Genomic DNA, 22614 nt, shown 5'->3' with positions numbered 1-22614 from the left:
AGAGCTGAGTCACTGTTAGATACTGTGTCCTCCATCAGATTTTTCTGTTAGTCAATGGTGGGTGGTTCCAAATAGCTGTAAATTCACTGTGTCCCAAAATGCCCTGGGTATAGGGTATGAGAGAGACCATAACAGCATGATGGGACAGTGAGTGTGCCTTCATTAGCTCGCCTACACCTTCTCTCCCCCTGTGTCCTGCCTTTGCTGAGTCCTGGGCCTTCCACAAGTTCAGGGGACTGGCTGTTTGTGAAGATATACTGTTCTGTTTTGAACATATTGCTGTAAAAGACTATGAAAGGAAAATGGTGATGTTGCAGGGTGTCTTGTACTGGTGAATGGAAGCTGAGATGTTTCTCCTGGAACAGGCTTCTCTTCCAGTGACTTCATATCTGTTGTACCAAACAGAACCATAACAGTACAATGAATAGGGTGTTAGTGGAATACACTGTATGGAGTTACTACCAGCTGTCCCATTCTAAAAGTGAATCTAGAAGTATCTTCAAGACACTACATGTTGTACAGTTTTATAAGGGAACTGATATACAAACTAATTGTTTATTTAAAAGCAAGACTTATCTTTAGTTTCTTAAACAACATAAGGCAGTTGGCTTCATAGCGTGTAATAACTTACTCCTTATTCTAAGGTTAGAGTTCTTCAGTCTGTCCGGTAATTTGATCACATAGCAGAACATCCCTGAGTGTTTTATAACAATGAAAATGCCTTGAAATATAACAATTAATCCCAATTTCCTATTGCATTAACATAAAGTTTGATAGTCTGTCCCTTTACATGCTATTTTGCTGCATGCTGGTCTTCTTGGACCTCATTATACTACAGTCTGAAATTGTTTGGTTAGTGACTTTTATCTGGTTGGAGATTTGTCCTACTTCTCGCAAAAGCTGTGTTTCCAAACTTCTTGGAATGAAGTTGGCTACACCAGCCTCATTTTGGTGAAGCTACTTTTCATTGAAATCTACCTTCTCTGTTAATATTCTTTTTCTCCCTTCCTTCCTTCCATCGTATGCCATTGCTTATGTCTTTTCACTTAGGGCTTGGCCTTGCAGCACTACTCAAGTGAGTGATTTCGTTGACTTCAAGGATCAAGCCCTTAATTTTAAAGTCCTTATGATAAGGGCACTGTTGTCCTTGTATACCTGTATTGCACTGTATGTCTTTTGGACCATATAAATATTTATTCCATTAACCTGTTGGTTCCTAGTTTGGGAGCAACTTCTTCATCCTGGACTCTAAATCAGCATGTTCCTGTCTCCCAAACGGTTCAGAGTGGAGTCTATCAGAACTGTGATTTTTGTCAGCAGACTTACGAGATGCTTAGTTCCACAGGCCGACAGGCAATGCCAGAAATATCTAGGATTTTCTGAGCTGTATCTGTACGCTGTCGTTGGGCCTGCCATCAGATCCCTGCATTTTCATGAAGCTGATGATGATGGTTACATCCTGTTTAAGAAAATGGAACCACTAAACCTTATCTCTCTCTCCCTTCTCCCCTCCCCCCAACCACCACCACCTTTGCCCCATGGTAACCTTCTGGCACATCTGAGTCAGGAGATAGTGGGACTTAGTTTCTTCCCTTCCTCCGGCTAATCTGTGATAGAATAGGATTAATTGAAAGAACATCTGTCACAAGTGAAAGTCTTAAACATCCAGTTTGCACTACACACAGTGCTTACTTTGCTTGTAGTTTTGTGTCTGGGTAACTTTTTCCACGTTCAAGTATGGACATTTGTTGGTTTATTGTAGCCAGCCACTTCAGAAAAGGAACACACATTGTGATTAGCACTTCCTCCTTGTTGTTTACAAGAGAGACCTGGGAATGAAGAACTACACTTGCAACATCAAACAAGCAAAGAGATTATCAAAAAGCAAAGGCAGAACTACATAAAACAAATAGTGTTATGTCATAACTAATAGAGATGTTCAGTTAAATGTATTTTTCTGTCTTGTCTGCAAAGATTTGCTATTGATCTTTGGCTGCTTTTAATTTGTCTGTAGATAATAACAGCAAAAGTAATCCCGTTATTTTTAAGGAGCTCTAAGGCATAGCACTACTGTCAGATTATAGGTTGTAAAGAGCAAAATATTGAGAAGAAATACTTTAGGAAGGTGTTAATAGTGTCACAGTATCTTTATAGTTTATTATAAGCATGATCTTGACCATTCTTCTACCTTTTAGGTGGAAGGGGAAGAGGCAGAAGTCTCCTCTCCACAGAAAATTTCTCATGTGTAGTCCCTGTCCAGAAGATAAGGTTGTGTTTTTAGGTTTTAGGATTTTTTGGATTAAATTCTTTTGAATTGAGACTTTATCACCACTTCTTGAAAGTTGTTCTTTTCAGACTTTGAGTCTGTTTGTTATCAACAGGCCTATAATACTGGTTCCTATTTCTGACAACACAGTTAAAACGTATGCTTATAATAAATGGAATGGGTTATCCTAAATTAAATGTAGTGTAGTAAGAAAACATGCAAACTGCTTCAGCCATACCATGTGCAGACGCTTCCAATGTGATAACTTCTTTTTTTTGATTGCTAGAAGTGTTTAGCAGTGTTTTTGTCTCTGTAACACCAAAGATGCTGTTATATTCCATGTACAAACTTACTAAAGATTGTATACTTCATTTATGTGACTACTTCTGTCTTTTTTCCTGCAGCTCTTAAATTAGCTGTTGGCACTTGACAACTGTAGATAACCAAGACGATGGCTGCCAACAAGAACAAGAACCAGAGTTCTATGGCCCTGCACAAAGTAATCATGGTTGGCAGTGGAGGTGTGGGCAAATCAGCACTTACACTTCAGTTCATGTATGATGAGGTAAGAAGAGTTAGCACAAATTTCTTGTTAAGCTCCATGAATAATTGACAGTCATTCTGCTGGATTTTCCTTGTGCAATGAGTAAAATTCTTCTAAAGATGTTTGGCACATCAGGAAAGTCTGATGCTGTCTATCCAGGGATTAAATGCAGTTTCCGTAACTTTTAAAGACAACGTGCGAAGAGTGCGTTGAATAGGGAATGCAGGATATTGAAGCAGCCATTTCAGTCCACCACACTGTCTCAAGTGTTGTTGGTGCAGTTAAACTGTGAGGTTTTTTTGAAACAAGTTAGGATTCAAGTAGAAGTAAGCATTCTTCTTCTTACCTGTTTTTGAGGCAGATGTTGATGAAGAAACAATACAAAAGATTACAGGCTCTCTTTATGCTAGTTCTTTAGTACTAATATACTGAGCTCAAGCCTGCTTTCAGGTTGCAGATGGGTGTCTTGTAAATCAGTTTAAGTTCTGTAGCTAATTTTGCAAGTGTACTCAGGGAAGTCATGTGCATCTGTTTAAAAGGCAGGATCACAACTCCAGTGAATATGTGAAAAATGCAATCTATAGTTTTGTTTTAAATAGCCTATGCCCTACTCTAGGCACTCTGAAACTCTGTGATAACAGTCATTAAAAGAAAAAACACACACTAAAATACACCCCACTAAAAACCCCCAAGAGGTATCTCAATGGATGGTATTGGGAGTCTGTCCTAAAGATCAACAGATGTGGACTATTTTGTACCAAATTAGGGGAGTAAGTTCCAGAATCAAGCTACTCTCATAGTAAACATTCTGGTGGCAACTCTTCCTCTTTCTTTATATGTAGGGACCCCAGCTGGAGCACCTCAACCACAGCTGGTACAAAGATGTGCCTGGAACAGTATGGTTGCCTGGCACTGCGTATCTGAGTTGCTTATGTTTGTGTAGGTTGGAACCAATACCGTAAACCCCACCTAGAATTCATTCGCCATTTAGTGCAGATTACAGAGCACTGATGTACGTACTCAAAACAATGTGCATCACTTCATAGTTGAGCTGCTGTGTTCTGCACCTGCTTCAGCTTCTGAATTGATTTAAGGTGTATCTCCATGCAGACGGCACTTCAGCATTCTAACTATGAGGTGACAAAGACTATAACCGTGCCAGTGTCTACATCTGAGAGAAGGTCAGAACTTCTTGAGCTGTATCAGTTTACACTGGCTGAGCATCTAGCCCTGAGATTATTCTGGAGTAAACTCATAGTTTACCAGTTACCATGTAGCTATGGCTTCTTCTGTTGGCTACATTCTGTTGGCATGCAGACTCTGAATTGGCTCAATGGTATAAAATTACAAGTCCTCTCACGCGCTCTCATAGTTAAAAATACTAAAGCCATAAAACTGGCATTAAATAGTTGACAATGATTAAAATGAAAAGGCCCTTCGGGAGCATATATACAGCTGACAACGGCCGTTAAAAGTGGAGAGGAATGCACTGAAGCAAATATCCAAAGGGAGGAGTGCCACATCTGAAAAAGTCAGGAGTATTGTTGATTTTATTCTTTTCCCCCCTGCTTCTTATGTTCCTCAGTTTGTAGAAGACTATGAACCTACGAAGGCTGACAGTTATAGAAAGAAAGTAGTTCTGGATGGGGATGAATTCCAGATAGACATTTTGGATACAGCGGGACAGGAGGATTATGCAGCTATTCGAGACAACTACTTCCGCAGTGGGGAGGGGTTTCTCCTTGTCTTCTCAATAACCGAATACGAATCCTTTACAGCAACAGCAGAGTTAAGGTAAGCACAGTAGTTGGATGGAGGGGGGGAAAAAGATTCCTCAAGCTGCTTTTTGATATTTTGCATGTATTTACATAGATCTGAGTAGGTTTGATAACATGAATATGGAATGTTTGTTTGAAGCTCAGTAATGGGTAAAGGATGAAAAGGTAAACTTGCTGCTCCTGATTTGCATAAACAAACAGAACATTGAGTGTAAGACATCAGAAATCTTGTATCTGAGCCAACCCATTTTCCCTATTAAAGTTCAGTTTATATATTAGGACAGTAAGCAATTCTTCACAATTCTTTAATTTTGGTTTGTGTAATTCTCCATTTTCCCCTGCCAAGTAGCTTGAAAATGTTTTTCTTTAGTCTTCTGTACTAGTTCAGTTACTTGGGTTAATTTTCACAGCCAGCAGATCATTTATTGTTCCATCTCTATTTGCCACTCTTTTTCCCCATTCCCCACATACATACACTACAAAAGAGGTACAGCTACCTCTGATGTCAGGTGTATCCTGAAGGCGCTCTGCCCAAAAGAAAGCAAAACAGGCCTAGTAGTCTTTGCACATGTCTGTGCATGCATGAAGTGCCAGTGGCTTTGTCAAGAGATTCAGAGCTGGGTCCCATGCTGGGGTAGACTTGTTCAGATGCAGTGGGGCCTGGCACTTTTCCCACAAACTGTAGTGCTGTAGGCTCTGAAGAAGGGGCTTCCCTTGAGTTGTCCATTCAAGGCAAGAGGTCAACCATAGTATCATTCCGAGGAAGGACTCCTCATGCCACTTTCAAGCATTTCTTTCCATTCCTCCTTTGAACAGCACTCCTTCAGACTCTAACTCTCTCACCCCAATGCACCCATGATAGCCCTCCTAACTCCTTCCTATCCACCGTCTCTGGGTTTTGGTACCTGGCTCTCCCTTTTTGAACAATCAGTTACTCTTACCCTTCAGTGTTGAAGTCACTGACATCCTATGCATCCCTCTTAGTCTATTTGCAAGTTTTCTTGCCCTTGCTTGCAAGTCCGTTAACAAACAGTGAATTCAAGCAAGTTCCTCTTATCCACGGACCTGTAAAATGTACATACACAGATACTGTTCCTCAAAATATATTCACCACTGTGATATGATTATGATATGTTTTGAACAATGTATGCCTTGAGAGGTGGTATTTAAGAAGTCTTGATCGGTTGAACCTTAATTCCTGTTGAATTGTATGCGAAGTTTATGAAGTACAGGGAAACCCCTATATAACGCGCCCTGCAGTAACGCGAATTCAGATATAACGTGATCATGAGGTGGCTCCGGCAGCCCCAAGCGCGCAAATAATAAAAAAAACAAAAGCGGCCAGAGCGCTGTGGAAGCGCAAAAAGAGAGGAAAAAAAAGACTGGAGCGCTGCCAAAGGGAAGAGGGGGAAAAAAAATGGAATTTGCCTTCGCCGCTGCCTTCCCCCCCACCCCTGCTGCTGCTTTTGGCGAGAAGAGCCATTCTCCTCCCCAGCTGCTCCTCGCTCTTCCTCTGCCCCTTGCATGTCTTCCCTACTCTTCGCAAGTGTTTCCATCTCTCGCTGCAAGGCTGAGAGCCCCTGCTGCTGGAGCTGCACCCTTTCAGTTCCAGCTGAGCCTAGGAAAAGGATTATGTTGCATTTTTTTATTACAGAATTTGTGTCTAATCACAAAATGATTGATCAGAAGGCTTGAAGAGCTAAAGGTAGTCTGAGAGAGAGCTTTATATGATTTTCATAAAGATGAAGTTTGTTCTTAAGAACCTTTCCAGAAATCACCCCAAGGATATCCTCTGTTTTTCATTGTAGAATGGAAAGTTGCCCTGCCCACTTTCTGTCCAGTCCCCAGAAACTGCAAAGGAGCGTAGACCTAGTTGCTTGGATGCCTACATAGCACTAGGAGCTCACTTAAAAGGAGTGGCAAAGCTTGGCTTTTAGAGACTGTTCCTCATATGCTAAGGACCAAGAAAAACCCAAGCAGATTCCAAAATAGGATAAAGAATTGATTAGAGGCCGAGGAAGCACTAGAGAAATGTAAAGCATGTTTGACCTAGTGGATTAATTGTGGGTTGGGTTCGGTTGGAAAGAAGGAATGGGAATATTTGGGTCTAAGTTGCTGGCTAATGTTCATGAACAAAAGTGGCCCACCAAGTCTTCCTCTCAATGAGCAGATGGACGACTAAGATGAGCAATCTTTTTATCTGAAACACAAGCATCTGCACTGGTGTAGATCATCTGAGAGTAACTGCAAATCCCAAAATATTCCTATTTAACATAGATAATTTTGTCTTGTATGGCAAAACCTTTTAGTCTGTGCATAAGAAACCCTGATGTCAGCATTTCTTTAAGGTGTGTGGACCCATTATTTCTTCTGAGCATTGCAGAAGTTGGAGTGACACTTGGATATTCCCAGCTGAGAAGGAAAACAAAAAATCTGTTTTCTAGTTTGGAGCTAGTAATTTAGGCGTCTTAGTCTGAAACCTTGACAGTGCTCCTAGGTAACTTTTTACTAGTGAGTTGGTCGATTCATTTTTTTTTCTTATTGGTAAAAATAATCCTTTAAATGCTTCAGGTGTTCGTATTTTTACCTCATTTTTAAAATGCCAGTGGTATATTTTGATATTGATCTGACTTTTGTCTTCCATTGGAATATCATCCCTAGAGCTTCTCTCACTTTTATGGAACATCTTCAATTTATAGTCTTAACACCCGATATTTTGAAATGACAATATCTCTGATTGCTGAGTCAGGAAAGAGAATAGAATCTTATTTTTTGGTTCTCTCAAATAGTTACTTAAAAATAACTGCTTACAGGTCAAAGTGGTATTTCTGCAGCAAATAAGATAGCTGAAACCCAATATTTATATTGTATACAATGAAAAAGCCTTGTGTATAACAATGTTAACAATCTGTAATGGGAATTGTGTACATATATGCAATAAGCAAAGTATCAATAACTTGGAATAAGATACAGGACCCTTTGATTCTTAACAGAAATACTCGAGAACTACAAAAATACTGAATCTGCTTTCTGAGGTCAGGTCTACACTACAAACTTATACTGGTGTAACTGCATTGCTCAAGGGGTAAACAAAAATCTATACCCCTGAGTGACATAATTACTCTGACCTAACCCCTGGTGTAGAAAGCTTTATGTCAACAGGAGTGCTTATCTGAATAAAAACTCAAACATAGCCCCTCACAAACCTTGCTATCCTACTGTGATTTTTTTGTGTGTGCAATTGTTACATCAACATTCCAGTACAAAGAAATAAACCAAAACACTAGCCCTGAATCTAGCTAGTAGTAAAACTCTAGTGCATTCTGATGACAAACTTTGAAAATTTGACTGCCTCATCAACCTATGATAAAAGTGGGGCTCTTGGGGTTTGTTTATTGTTTAATCTGTCCTTCTCCTTGTGCTTCCTGGGGAAAGAGAAATGGATTTTCAACTTGGAATTAATCCATAATCAAGAGAACCTGCAACCCCTGTACCCTCCTGCTTTTCAAGTTAGAAGAAAGGTGCCCAGCAATGAGATGGATACCTTGAGGGAACTTACAAGGTTCATCTATCCAGACAGCATTCAGCATTGTTGGAATTCCACTACAGAGAAGTCTCCAAGTGGAGTTGCTGTCATTCAGATTTGCTTATGGTCCTTTCTTTAATGAGCTCTGAGTCAGGAAGGACTATTGGTCCGTTTTTTCTGTTGCACCTCTTTCCAGTTGTTTCTTGTACTTGCTCCACGACCCAACACTTTGAGAACATTATTCAGGCAGTGCATTTCTTGTCTTAGGGGAAAGGTAAAATTTTGACAAGCTGCTTAGGTGCAACAGAGAGAGACCTCCCCATCTGACTGAAGACTGCGCTTTTGGAGGAGGTGCATCCAGTCTTCCCCTTAGCCAGAGAAACGGCTGTTTTATTGTGGAGGCTTGGGGATAGGATTAAGCGTAAAAAAAACAGGGCTGGAGATGAGCCAAGACCCAGAGACATGTTCTATCAAATGTTATCGGGAGATCCGTTGACCTTCAATAGGAGTCGGATCAGGCAAATTATGAACTTAGGTAATGGTAGTGTTTAATTGGGCTGGTAACTGAAAGATTCTAGTAACTCCCTCAATTTGAAAATATGGGCGTTTTCCCGTTTCACTATTGGAAAGATGGATTACCTACCCATCTCACTGGACAAAACACTAATTTAAATCTTAGCCTGACAACTGCTTGACTTCTTTAATCTTTTGAGTTTTTGCAAATTGTATAGAAAAACACTGACATGACAAAATTCACTTAAACAATTATTAGATTTTCTGTAATCCAATTGTTTATCATAGCTATTTTAAGTCAGGCTAGAAATCCTGCTAATATTCAGATTTTGATAGTTAATATGTATATTTGCTGTTTTGTTGTTTTACCTGCCTGTTTGACTCACAAAAGCGAACCATTAGTATCTTGTGATTCTAATAGCTGGTTGTGTTCAAGTGCATAATTTTTCAGTTTTGTATAACATTGTACACTTGAAGTGACCCTAATTGGAGCATCTGTTAAATACAATCAGCTATTAATGGGAAATAAACTGCAAACAGCTACTTGTACTAGTTTCTCTGCCTAGATTGATAGATTGGATATTGTATTAATTTGATTGCATGAAAAACACTTTTGCAGATTTTTATTATATATTGTTTCATCACATAAGGAAATGATATGAAAAATGAGCTAAAAAGAAGTATACACTTCATTTCTTAGAAGAATAAAGAGACTGCAAATTGAGTAACTAACTAGTTTCCTGAATGTTACACATACTTTTGAAAATTATGCTGCTTGCTATTGTCTTAAACTCTTCTTTTTATTAATTAAAAAGGTTAGGTTTTTCTTAAAGTAAATCAGCTTGAAGTAGTGGTAAAAGATGCCTTCAGATATCAAACTGTAACCTTCCAAACATATTTCATTGGGCTTTAAAGTGCTCTAGTCTGTCTTTTAGTAGAAGCAAAGATACATCCATGTGAAGGAAGGGATAGCTGTGTGGTTAGGTCACAGGTGCTGGAGCCAGGGAGCAGGGTTTTGCTTTGTCACAATGTGACCTTCCACAAATCCTTGAACTTCCCCCAATCTGTTTTCCCTTCTGTAAAATGAGGGTACTACCCAATTTATAGGGAGACTTACCTATTTATAAAGCCTTCTGAGATCCTGCAGTGGAAGGGGCTATAGAAATGTACAATGTTTTTTTTAAAGTTTAATTTATTCTATTTGTGTAGTAGTGATAGTATTTTTATTTATCCAAACTTTTTTGTTTAGCACTTGTCTATACAGAGACAGTGCACAGCAAGCTGGGGTGTAAATCTACAGTGCTCTAGTCTGCTGCGCACTGAGTTGCTGTGTGGACGAGCCCTTCGATTTATCAATGAAATGAGTATAAATATATTGTACAAGACTTTTTTGTTTCAAAAGCCATTTGTACTGCACTATAAAAGCTCTCCTTTATTGGAGTCAGATGAAGTGACAGATACAGTGTTCAGCAACACACAGCAAAATGTAACCTTTTCCAAGAGCTGCTTCCTATGCTTAGTACACGTGCATCATGCAACTGAGCCTGGAAATTCTTGCAGATAGTGTCTTTTGGTCCACTCCTGATCTCGTTGGGCTTGCTGCCAAGCGTATATAATGAGGTGCGGGCGGACTGCCTCTCCAATTCCTTCTTGCCACTGCATGTGCTGAGTTGAAATCCTCTGTGTCCGGAGTTATCCCTGCATTGTCTTCATCTCTGTAAATATAATTTTATAGTTTTAGTTTTTCATAGTGTTTTTATAGCATCTGCAGAGTTAGCTTAGTTTCTCCTCCCCAGGGATCATCTCTGTCCCTGCTTTCAGGAGAAGGACTTTTCCTGGAAACCCAGGATTTAAACCCTGCATCTCCTGTCCTCACTCCTGCTCACCCCAGGCCCAAGAGGGATGAGAGTTCTGAATGAGAAAGTACCTCATGGAGAAAGCTGGGAGTCCCTCCTGTATACTGGCCGCAAACCTCTAGCAGTGTGACTGTGAGCACGAGCTCTGGAGCAGAGGCCAGAGGAGACAAAGACCAGTTACCTCTGGCTTCTCTTGAGAGTAAGGAACGCTCTCAGACACACAAACTGATTCCCTTATAAGTCTGCTTCCAAGAAAAGGTTTCCCTCTCTGACACCATGCAAGTTGGATGAGTCTTCACATACAAGCCCCAAGGACTTAGGTCTACCTAAGCCTCCCAACCACCCAAAAAAAAAAAAAAAAAAAAAAAAAAAAAGCAGAGAGCATGTAGGAGCAAAGCTCCAACAGTTCCGGCCCCCATACTGACACCAGTGCCAACCGGGATTTCTGCCAAGGAGAAGGATCAGCATCCACTGTTGACAGCCAAAAGCTCCAGGAAGGACTCTCTCTAATGCTACTGGCTCGGCCCCATAAGGATCTGCCAACAACTTAAGTTATTGTGGCACAGAATCTGGCGTAACCAGGACCCCTAATAATCTGGGACAGGCTGAGACATATGCTACCCCAAGGGGATATCATCTTCCCAGACCCACAATCTCCTTTACTTTCAGACTCAGTTCTTCCGAGGAACGTTCTAACCCCAGAAGAGGATACTACTGGATGGAGGAGGAGATCTCACCCACCGTCTCTCTCTAATGTTCAGATAATGTAGATAACATGACTGTCTTCTATATAAATAAACAAGGTGGGGCAAGGCTCCTCCCACTGTGCCTAGAGGTGGTCAATTTATGGAATTGGTGTATCCAAAATAACTGTAACATACCTACCTGGTGCTCGGACACTTTTTCACCAATCATGAATGGGATTTACATAATTCAGTGCCAGGCAGCATTTTCTCCTCCGTGGGGAACACCATCTTGGGAGCTATTTGTCTCACAGAAAAACAAGAAGCTCAATGTACGTTGTACCAGAGCAGTTCAAGGTCTGGACTCCAGGCACGATGCCCTTCTCCTGTTCTGGACAGGCCACATGAGAGAGGCCTTCCCTCTAATATTCTATGATTCTCATTATTACCCTAGATTTTATAGAAGATTTGTCACAACAAAACACAAATCATTCTCATCTGACCCAATTAGCCCAGGCAATTCTGGTTTCTGGACCCTCTTACAAATTTCAACCCACCAACCTGTCGGCATTCAGTCCTTCCCAGAATTGCTAATTCAGGAGACTGGCAGGATCCGACATCCCAGCCTGGACTCACTTCACCTTATGCCTTGGTATTTGGATGGGTGTCAGACCTAGAGCATTCATGTTCAGAGGCCATTCAAACTATTTTTAATCACAGCAGGAAAGGTTCTACCAGAAAATGTTACCTAGTCAAACTGAAGCATTTCTCTACCAGGGCACCTCAGTTATCAGGACCAGCAAGTATTCCTGCTGCCTTAAACTTACTTCCTCACTCTCAAAACATCGGGTCTTTCTAGTAGCTCTCTACAGGTCCACCTAGCAGCAATCAGTGTGTTCACCTTCTCAGAGATGGATGTTCTGTTGTTCACCCAGTAACAACCAGTTTTGTAAGTGGTCTGACTAGGACCTTCCCACTAGTAGCAAAGCCAATGCCACAGTGAGACCTTAATCCTCATACTTTCAACATTACAGGGCCACCTTTTGAACCATTCATCATGTGTTCAATGTTTCATTTGTCCATGAAGACCGTCTTCCTGGTTGTTGTTACATTGGCCAGGAAGGTGGGTGAAGGAAAAGCCTTTGTGGCAGACTCATCATACACTACATTTCATAAAGAGAAGGTATCCCTTCACTCCACCCAAAATTCATTGCAAAGGTATCTTCCAAGTTCCACATAAGCCAATCAATTCACTTACCTGCACTTATTCACTCCAGGTTCCTTCCAGAGCCTTCTGTCTCCAGCAAGAAGAGGAAACTTCACTCTGTCAGTGTCAGATGAGCATTGCCATTCTACCTGCAAAGACTATTTGTTGCTATAGTAGAGCAAACATGAGGACAAACGATATGTGCTCGGGCTCTCTAAGTGGATTCCTGGCTTAATCCTCCTTTGCTATCCATTAGTGTATTTCCCTCCCCCAAATGGGGTGAGGGCCCATTCTGCTAGAGCACTGGCAACATCAGTAGCATCTCTTCAGGAAGTGCCTATGCTGGACACTTGTAAGATGGCAACCTGGAGCACTATCTGTACTTTTATGAAGCACTATGCTTTAGTCCAAGTCTCTTCTGTCAGCACAGCCTTTGAAATTGCAGTGTTAGAGATCAATACCACCTGCATCCATCCGCAGCCCCCATCTGATCACTGCTTGACATTCACCCATATGTGGAATGCACACCGGGAATAGAACTCAAAGTACTAATGGAGGCTACTTAGCTGTAACTGGAGATTTTTTGAGATGTGTGGTCCGTATCTGAATTCTACTACGTGACCACCTTCCCCTCTGGTTTGCCTCATGACTGGATTTGCGGTAGATGCAGTCAGTCTGCATCTCCCGTTACGTCCTCGGTACTGAGCACAAGGAGATCCAGGGCACAGGCCCAGGCAAACAGACAATACTTGCAAGAATTTCCAGTCTGTCATGTAGTCCACATGCACATCTTGCATATGGAATACACATTTGGATCACACATCTGAAAGAAATTCCAATTACAAGTAAGTAACCTCCATTTCCTGTAACTTACAACTTGCATTCCTATATTCATTGGGCAGTATTGGCTCTGAGCTTGCAATGTTACCACTCTAAATTTGGAATCCTTTACCCATTAGTGATGGCATGAGGCCATCCTGAAATGGCTTTTTAGAAGTACAATACGATACTCCTTGGCATAGTGTGAAGGCTGCTTGCTTATTCCTGGTGTCAAGTGTTTTATTTTTGATGCTTTCAGGAAGCTAACTCAGCTGTTCTGTTTTTAATATCTGATGAATTAGGGAACAGATTCTGCGTGTGAAGGCTGAAGAGGACAAAATCCCTTTGCTTGTGGTGGGAAATAAATCTGACCTGGAAGAGCGGAGGCAGGTGCCTGTAGAGGAAGCCAGAAGTAAAGCAGAGGAGTGGGGTGTGCAGTATGTAGAAACTTCTGCCAAAACTAGAGCAAATGTAGATAAGGTAAGGCAACTAGCTTAAATCTTGACTGCAGTAGAATCTGTCATTCAGTACTGAGAATGACTGACTAATACTTACTACTTTCTGGAACAAGTACAATTCATGGTTGGGTTTTTGTTCCTCTTACAATAGTCTACACTTGTAAGGTTTGAATGTTTCAGTTAATGAATATCTTGCAAATTAAAGCAAACATTTGGTTTTTGTTGTCGTCTATGTAACATGTCAAGAAAATCCCATTAATTTACTTTATTATATATACAAGTGTGAGTCTTTGTATAATGGCAATCTTTCAGGTGATGGTTTGAAGTATAGTAGATTTATTAGCTCTGAGAATTCACTGAAGTGCAGGGTTTGATTTAAATTATAGCTTGAAATGCTTAGTAGTGATATATACTAACTGTAGTTCAGCCCATCATAAAACAATTAAAATGAGGATGATTCTAGCACTTCTGAAATTTGGTTCTTCTCTCTTTTGTCTCCTCAGTTCACATGTGGTGCAGCTGATATTTTGTTAAATATCTGCCCAAACTCTGACAAACTCTCAGTTCTTTGCTTTCTGATCATTGAGATTATCTTCTGTTTCTGAAAAACGGATATGCATTTTTTTACTGCATACCTATCCTATAATGTGATTCCCCCCACCCTCTATACCTGCCTTTCCGAAGACTCAGTATTCTCCAGCTTGATGTCACTTGTAGTGTTTTTGGATTGAAATTGCTTTTCAATTTCTGAAAACCCTTGTAGCAAGTTAACATACATATGTGCTTCCTGAAGTGTCTTGGATATTGGGATTCTCCTCCTTTTTCTGGGGAGAATATGAAAATATGCACCCCCTTACACATCCACAGAAGATGACTTGCGATGTTGAGAGAAGTTTGAACAAATATAATAAAGGACAGTTAGTGGATACATAGTGTTTGAATTTTAGTTGAATTGCTTACAATCTACAGTCTGAAAACAAATCTTCTATGGCTCTTTTCTAGGGGTGAACGTTTTGAAGCTTAATTGTATCTGAGGGCTGGTTTTAACTTTTATGTTCAGTAAACTGCTTCCTGTTCAGTCTGTTAGAAAGTCCATATAAATCATGAGGCATATTCACTTTAGCAGCATCTGTACTATAGCTTTTTAGACTAAATTAACATTCCTATCCAAATACATATACACTTGCTCAGGGTTCTCCCAGACAATTCAGGGAGCCTGGGACAAAGCAATTTTGGGGGCCCCTTCCATAAAAAATTGCAAAACTATAGAATATTATATACTCCTGGGGGCCCCTGCAGGGCCTGGGGCAAATTGCCCCATTTTCTCCCCCTCGCCCTCCGGCGACCCTGCACTCACTAGGTAATGTTTTCAGATTTCTTGATGCGCAAGCTAAAATAATCCATATCTTCCTAGTTTGGTTTAACAATGGTCTAGTTATCAAGGCAGCAACACAGTTAGAGCATGGGAAGGCAAGCCAAGAAATCTGGATTCTAAGACCAGCTCTGACTTGCAGCATGGCCTGTGTGTTTCAGTTTTCTAATCTGTCAAATGAGAGAGTTAATATCGCAGATTTTAAGCGGTTTGGGTCAGAGACTCGTCTGTGTTTGGAAAGTGCCTAGCACACTGTACTTACCCTGTAAATTCACCCTGGATCTTAATTTTTAAGTCTTAACTTTCTCCATACACGCTATTGGTATCTTTCGGCATCTGTATCGTCTGAAAATAGGCATGTGTTGGCCATGTTACTTGTTACTACTCTCTATCCAGATGGAAAATGACCTCTGTGCAGACAACCCAAATCTATTCCCTCCAAAATCCATTCAAATTAGGGGCACTCCTGCAGCAGCAGTGGCTTAAATCTAAAGTTTTATATTTGCCACATAAAGAACATCTTTGAAATGTGTCAGTGGCAACACGTGCAGGTTAGGAATCGCTAGGGCTTATTTACCTCTCCTCGTCCGGAGCAGTGTGAAGCATTTTCTTCTTCTTTTAGAGAAGATCTTGTACTTGTGCTTTCCAGATGCAGTATCTGAAGGCCTTGTTTTTGCTATGTCTCAATTACTTTCTTCCTTGTCTATTAAATCCAATAAAATATCTACTTCTCGGAAGTACAAGAGCTGCCTATCACACACATCTTAACTCTTAAGGATTATATCAATAGACTTCTATAATCCTGAGAATTCCATTTTCCTAGCTATAAGCGATAAAAGCTGGCCTATGACTGGTCTAACAGTTCAGCTGGTATTTTTATTGTCCATGTAAACATTGGAATTAAGTAAATTACACTTTGTTAAAAAGTATATTCTTGCGTATCTAGAATTTTTAGTACACAGTGGAGGGAAAAAAAACAAGTTTGACCCTGGCAATCTTTTAAAATGTTGTTGTTTTTTCCCTTCTGTGCTCTGATTTTAGTTGAGGAAGGATGTTTTTTTCCGGATCCCATGTGGGTTTTAGGCTTAGGAGTTGGGAGAAGTGGATTCTACTTGACATGTGACCTTTGTTTATTCACTTAAATTCTCTGCACTTAACTTCTTCCTTCCATAAAATAAGGTTAATATTTCCTGGTGAAGTTGTATTAATTCATTAATGTGTTGAAGGTGCTACACCAAGGCCTTTATTGTCTCCTGGTTTCATTTTTCATGAGTTAATTGTAAACGTTCTCCTAGTATAAATCTCATAGATCCCTATAAAAACCCTGCATGCCACTGCATATTGCTTTGCTACAATTAATAGTGATACTCATTAAAAAAGGCTTTTATCATTTTGAAACAGGCTGCCGAATGACTTAGTAGCTAGGTAAGTCCGTCTCCCTTCCCCTGATTCGTGTACTGCATAAACACAGGTGTTGAATTTGTAGCATTGGGATCTGTTTAGATGATTCATTTTTATTTTATTAAGTGCTTTGTTCTTGTGTTACATTTATGTTTGCTAAATATTCTAGTTTATTCATCAATATAACAGTTTGTTTTGCTGGCAGAACTGTTGTTTTAATCTCCCATATGTTTAACTTTCCAGGTATTCTTTGATCTAATGAGGGAAATCAGAGCAAAGAAAATGTCAGAAAACAAAGACAAGAATGGGAAGAAAAGTGGCAAGAACAAGAAAAGTTTTAAAGAAAGATGTTGTTTACTGTGATCCTTAGGACCTGTAAATACCTACAGATGGAATGAGTAAGACTTACTACTAAGGATATAGGGCTGGATTCATGAAAGGAAGTTTGTATTGACTCCCTTATGATATTTGTATTCACTTTGCCTTTTTAAAATGAAAAAATCTAATTTGTGAACCATTAGTCAAGAGAAATGTGAGCCCCTGTACACTGAAATGGACTCACCTTGCCAGCAACTTTCAAAGCTAGAATTCTACCAGCAAATGTGGTTCTTTGAGCATTTTATTTGTCTGATTGCAGGAAATAATCCCATGTCAGTTTCAAAGTAGTAGCTTCTTGATGTCTTTTCAAATTTGATCTCCCCCTCCTTCCCCAAAAAACACCTGTATTGGCCTCACCAAACATCTCTGGTGGTCTTTTAAGGTCAACCACATTTTTCAGTCTCTGTGTACTCATTGACTTTGTCATTTTTGTATTAATAATAATTATAGACAAACCAATATCTGGCAAGACTTTTTGAAGTTCTCACAGTCTAAGTGACAGTTGATATTTTCTCAGACTGTTAGAAGTCTACCTGAATTCCAACATTTTGAAGATTTGGAAGTTGTCACTCAAAAGCAAATTAACTGTGTCTGTTTGATTATTAGTCAATGCAGTGTTCATGAATCAAGCCTACCGACTGAAATCAGACTTCGTTTGGTAATGCAATATTTAGTATTTAAATACTGGTTAGTTGTATTCTCAATTGGCTTGTTTCCTCTCATGTATTTTAAAAACAAAACAATACAATTATTTTTTGGGTGGGGAAGTGACCTAAAGCATTACTGTTTATTTTTTTAAAAAAGGAAACAAATTGGCACTGATTTAAAAAAAAAACCCAAAATTTGTAGTATTCTATATTGAGGCTAGACTAATACAGTTGCTTCTATTTCATCTGCTTACTCCCCTTCCTCAAAATCATTATCTTAACTGTTTAAAGTGCAGATTGTCTATTTTGTTATATTGTAATACATGTATTCATGTCATGGAGATGTGAAAACTACTGCATCTCTGCTTTCCATTTTGTTTAAGATAAACTTATTTCTTTTTGAGAGAGAACGTAGGCCACTGATTACAAAACTATTCAAGTGGAACCAGTGAGAGGCTTTTGTGCTACCTTGCAACTTGACACTTACTAGCCAAGTAACTGTAAGTTGCTAAATGTCAGAAACAAAGCTGAAATGAAGTTAGGCAACTGTCATAGTTATTTCCTGTTAATTTTTACTGTACTATTCTTCTGCACATTTATCTAAAATATGGAAACATTTTTGCTGAGTTTTGCTGTCAAAGCTGCAGTTGAAGTTACAGTCCTGAACAATCAGCTACAGTCGAATAGAAATGGGGGAAATATATGGGAAACATCAATATTTAGCAGTTCTTGTCTCTGTGTCAGATGTATTTCACTTAAATACCTTTTTCAACTTAAGGGTGTCAATCAAGTACCGTTGCCAAAAATATGTATTTCCATCTTGTTGCTGTAGTAGAGATTATCAACCTTTATAATTACCCTGCTTCTGGAATACATTTTGTACAGTTTCCCAGTGAATCCTAGAAAAACTCATTTTTGAATTTTTGAAAAGTAGACTAATATATTATCTGAAAACTAATCATTTTTCAACTTGTCATCTGTTTTGTGACTTCAAATACAGCTACTATGAGAAAGGAATAAGATATAGAAAGGAGCAGTATAGTGAAGGGTGTTTAAACAAACTAGTATTGTTAGCTCAATCATTAAATGGGTGGGAGCAGTGCAGAGATAGGAAGGGCTTAATTCAAAATTTAATCAAGTATCTAGGCTTGGCAGATTTTTTTAAAATTTTGACATCAATTATTCATAAGCATTTTTTTTTTTATTTTTATTGATTTTAAATTTTCACAGTTGCTGGAATTTATGGGGATGGGGTCAGGCACTAGTTTAGTGACACTAAGATTAAAAAATTAGTTTTTTAACCAGACGATACAAATTATCAACATCACATGTTAAAATTTACAAATTAAATATCCTTATGTCACATTCTAATAATTTCTCAAGCAGCATTTTTCTTTGGCCGCTTCTCTGTAAATTTTGATGATCATCAGTGGAAATATTTTTTCATTTGTTTGTGCTTGTGTCGTGACATTTTACCAATAAAAATCTAATTCTTCCAAGCCTGAACATAACTAATATCTAGGATTACCAAAACATATTCTTATCAAATGTGCTAGATTGCTGCTCTAGTGCATTCCACTTAGAGATTTGAAAAGGAAAATAAAGTTCAATATGCAGTGGATCTTAGGAGGCTGAGGTCCTGCATGGACTTCTGAGTTTCCTATCCCATTAATTCATTGTCTTCCACATCTTGATTTTATTTCTTGTCAAGCGACATCTCGGAGTGGGAGAATATGTATTAAATCAAGGTTGCTGTAATCCCTTTTTATTGTCAGGTTAAATTCATATTTATTTTTAGGCAACCATTTTTTCTAGCCATACGTTTGAAAATGTTAGCCGTTAGAACTGGACAGTAAGGGTCAGAATGGCATTACAAAGCTAGCTTGATTATAGAGCATAGAAACATGAAAATGTAGGAGCCATTTGGCTCTTAAAGTATCTATAAACAAGGTGGGTTTTTTATCTAAACCCTGTGCAAGAGCACTGGGTGCAGTTAGATGTTACATAACTAAAGGGATGCAGTTGGGTGAGATGTTTATAACATTTCTTTATAGTGTCACTCAGTGTGTTAATGCTTACATTTCTCATATTTTTAATAGTCTGACTTTTTCATTGACTGTCCACGCTTTGCATTTCTTGATCTGAAAAAATAGATATAGGAGAGTCAATTTTACTTCAGTATATAGTGTCTCTATACAAGTCCCTTTGAAATTCTCATGGGTAAGCACAGTGTTTCTGTGTTTGTACTGAAAATATAGCAGATAAATCTTCATTCTTGGAATAAATTGTTCTCACTGGGGTTTTAGAAAGATTGATGCAAACACTGGTATTGGTAAGCTGTTTCACTAACCTATGTATTTTTGGTCCAAATATCTCTTCCTAACCTCACTTTAAAATCTTAGCTGCACTTAAACTTGTAAGAATGTATCATGCTGACCTCTGGTTTTCTTGAATAGCATTGAGAGAAAAACAAGCGCATAAAATATGCCTAATCAAGGTTTACTGGAGTGTAAGAGTTAACTAAAAAGAAATTTAAGTTGTTCACAAATCAGAGTGCACTCGGCAAGGGTCTCAAACAGGCAGCTCACTTAGAACTGATGTAGAAACGAGTATGTATGTTGAGCTAATACCCAAAGATCCCATGAATCTTTTTTAGAAATTTTGCAGGATTTGATAGGAGAGACTTTTAAAAACAAAACAGATGAATTGTTATTGCACAAGGGATACTTGTGTGTGTTGTAATCCCCCATCAGACTCACTGGGGAGAGAGTAGCACTTATTCTTAATGTAGAATGAGGACAGGGCACTCCAGGTGACTTTCAACAGTAGTAAGAAATGATTTTGTCCTTTTGAGTTAGACTTGCTTGTGAGGAAGTTGCTTAGCAGTTTTATATTCTTTACTCACTACTCATTAACGCTTTTTTTTTCCTAAATATCACAGCATTTGCATCAGTGGGGCAGAAGGCTTGAGAGCACATTCTGTTAGAGCTTTCAATGTGTTCTCTCTTCCAAAATCAAAAAGTCACTTGAGAACTTGATATGGCAGCTTTTCAGTTTTACCTTTCAGTTATGACAAATGCAGAAAAGAGAACTTTCGTGGAAGTCTCTTCTCAGTTCAGTGGCTGTGAACAAGGTAGCTACCTTGACTCAAACAAAATTTCATAAGTGAGCAACATTTCTGTTCAGAAATACTTGTGTGAAGAATTACTAGTCTGATTTTAATATACCAGCCAGGCAATAAACTGTACCCCTGGCCTGGAAGTTGCGTGGAGGTGATGCATTCAACCCCTTGTCTCTGGAAGTGCCTTACACTTCAGCTGTTCTCTGCAAGCAGAGGGAGTACCAGAGTGGTCTCAAGTGATTTCCTTTTCTGCTTGGCTGGAGGTACATTGACTCAACAGGGGATTGTTGAGACTGCAGTAGTAATGGATGAAAGAAATATGGCTTCTTGTCGTGGGGCTTTAAGAAGGGGCTGAAGGAAACTTTAATTTCTGAACTCTTCCTAGTCTAGATGGGCAATCATAATTCAAGTGTGGAAAGTGAAGAGAACTTGGTAGGGAAGCAAACAAGTGTATCCTCCTACCTGTGTAAATTGAAGGCTGTACACCTGCAGGTTTTGAAGGTTAGGTTTTAGCAGGGTTGGGATCACAGAAAAACTTTCCCATCAGATTTTAGAATGACAGAGCTTTCCAGTGATTATCTGCTCTTCTTAAAATATGGATGCATAGAACAAGTATTTATGAAATCGATGAGAGCCTGATAGTCATGCAGGACTAGAATGGCAGAAGAACTTGAGTATACTGCTATTGGAAAATGTGATTTAAATATTAAAATTGGGGGGTAACTCGATGGCATGGGAATGGGGATACACAATCTCTTTCCTTTGCTAATGGTCCCAATACAGTCCACTTCATTAGAGAACATGGTTACACTCTGAAGGCTGCCTACCATGTCAGAGGTTTCATTTCTAGCCTGTGTAGATGGTTATCCACGAGGCAACCCACCAGCACCCTTGGATCCTGTCTCTGAAAGGTGCCAAGAATTAAGTGTATGGAAACTGACCTGACCTCTCATCCTTTGAAGGGATCTCTCCAGGTCAGGTTGAGATACATTGATGAGACAGTATGGAGAGAAGCTTTCACTGTTATGCATTACATACTTGTTCTGTGGTTGGATGCATATCAGATATGTTAATCCAACATATGAGAGCGCCCTGAATAAATTCACATGGGGTTTGTTTGAATCTGTGGGAAGAAGCACACCTACATATTTACTGGGCATTATACGTTGGAATGACTTCAATGGCACCCAATTCAAGTTCCAGTTCTAGCTTGTAAAGCTGTTTGCTATGCATTTTAGAATGGAATCAAATTAAAATAACCTTGGGTATTAAAATTACCCCACACATTAAAGCAGTGAGGAAAGTGAGGTGTGGTTTGTTTGTTTTTTAATAATAGCAATTGATTTATGGGACTTGATTCTGTTACATAGTTTGTTGGGCTTTTAAATCAAGGTTCAGTCCTATGGTCCATTCTAATAGCACTTCCACTGCAAACTTCAGACTGCACAGAAATAGTGGGAGTTAATTTTGGGGTGAAAAAGGAAAGCTTATCCTTTTTATTGGAGCCCCAAGAGAGATGTTTACCATAATGAAGTGATACTAATGACAGGAAGGATTAAAAAGAAATTGCCTTTTTAAATTATGTATGTTGTGCTACACAGTGTAAGTTCTACTTTTCTTCTGTAGATCAAGAAAAGCTTTGCTCTCAGATGTTGCACAAACATTTCTTTAAATGTTCATGAAATGTATTTTAGTCATTTTGTATTCATTATCATGCTAATCCAACTGATTTGTATTACTATTGTTAATAAAAAAAAGAAATAGGTACAATACTCTGTATCTTGTGCTTATTTTGATGGTTATTTGTATTAGTGTAGCGCAGAGGTAGGCAACCTATGGCACGCATGCCAAAGGCGACACATGAGCTGATTTTGCAGTGGCACTCACACTGCCCAGGTCCTGGCCACTGGTTCGGGGGTCTCTGCATTTTAATTTAATTTTAAATGAAGCTTCTTAAACATTTTAAAAACCTTATTTGCTTTACATACAACAATAGTTTAGTTATATATTATAAACATATAGAAAGATCTAAAAATGTTAAAATG

The 22614-nt window shown here is 39.1% G+C and overlaps 1 protein-coding gene across 3 annotated transcripts in view; it reads left to right on the top strand.

Annotated features, from left to right (window-relative positions):
- RALB (RAS like proto-oncogene B) overlaps positions 1–22341 on the top strand; it is a 79715-nt gene extending 57374 nt beyond the window's left edge. For 2 of the 3 annotated variants that reach the window (XM_030579660.1, XM_030579659.1), the window contains exons 2-5: positions 2671–2831; positions 4396–4604; positions 13495–13672; positions 16667–22341. In XM_030579660.1, coding sequence (XP_030435520.1) covers positions 2718–2831; positions 4396–4604; positions 13495–13672; positions 16667–16786 — 621 coding nt within the window. In that variant the 5' untranslated portion in view covers positions 2671–2717 and the 3' untranslated portion in view covers positions 16787–22341. Of the gene's footprint in view, positions 1–2670; positions 2832–4395; positions 4605–13494; positions 13673–16423; positions 16448–16666 lie in introns of all 3 variants that reach the window. The other variant, XM_030579662.1, reaches the window with a different exon arrangement.
- The last annotated feature ends 273 nt before the right edge of the window (positions 22342–22614 follow it).

The sequence above is a fragment of the Gopherus evgoodei genome, chromosome 11 (assembly GCF_007399415.2).
Source record: "Gopherus evgoodei ecotype Sinaloan lineage chromosome 11, rGopEvg1_v1.p, whole genome shotgun sequence".
Classification (NCBI taxonomy): Eukaryota; Metazoa; Chordata; order Testudines; family Testudinidae; genus Gopherus; species Gopherus evgoodei.
The sequence above is the reverse complement of the archived record's forward strand: the minus strand, read 5'-3'. Positions and strand labels throughout refer to the sequence as shown.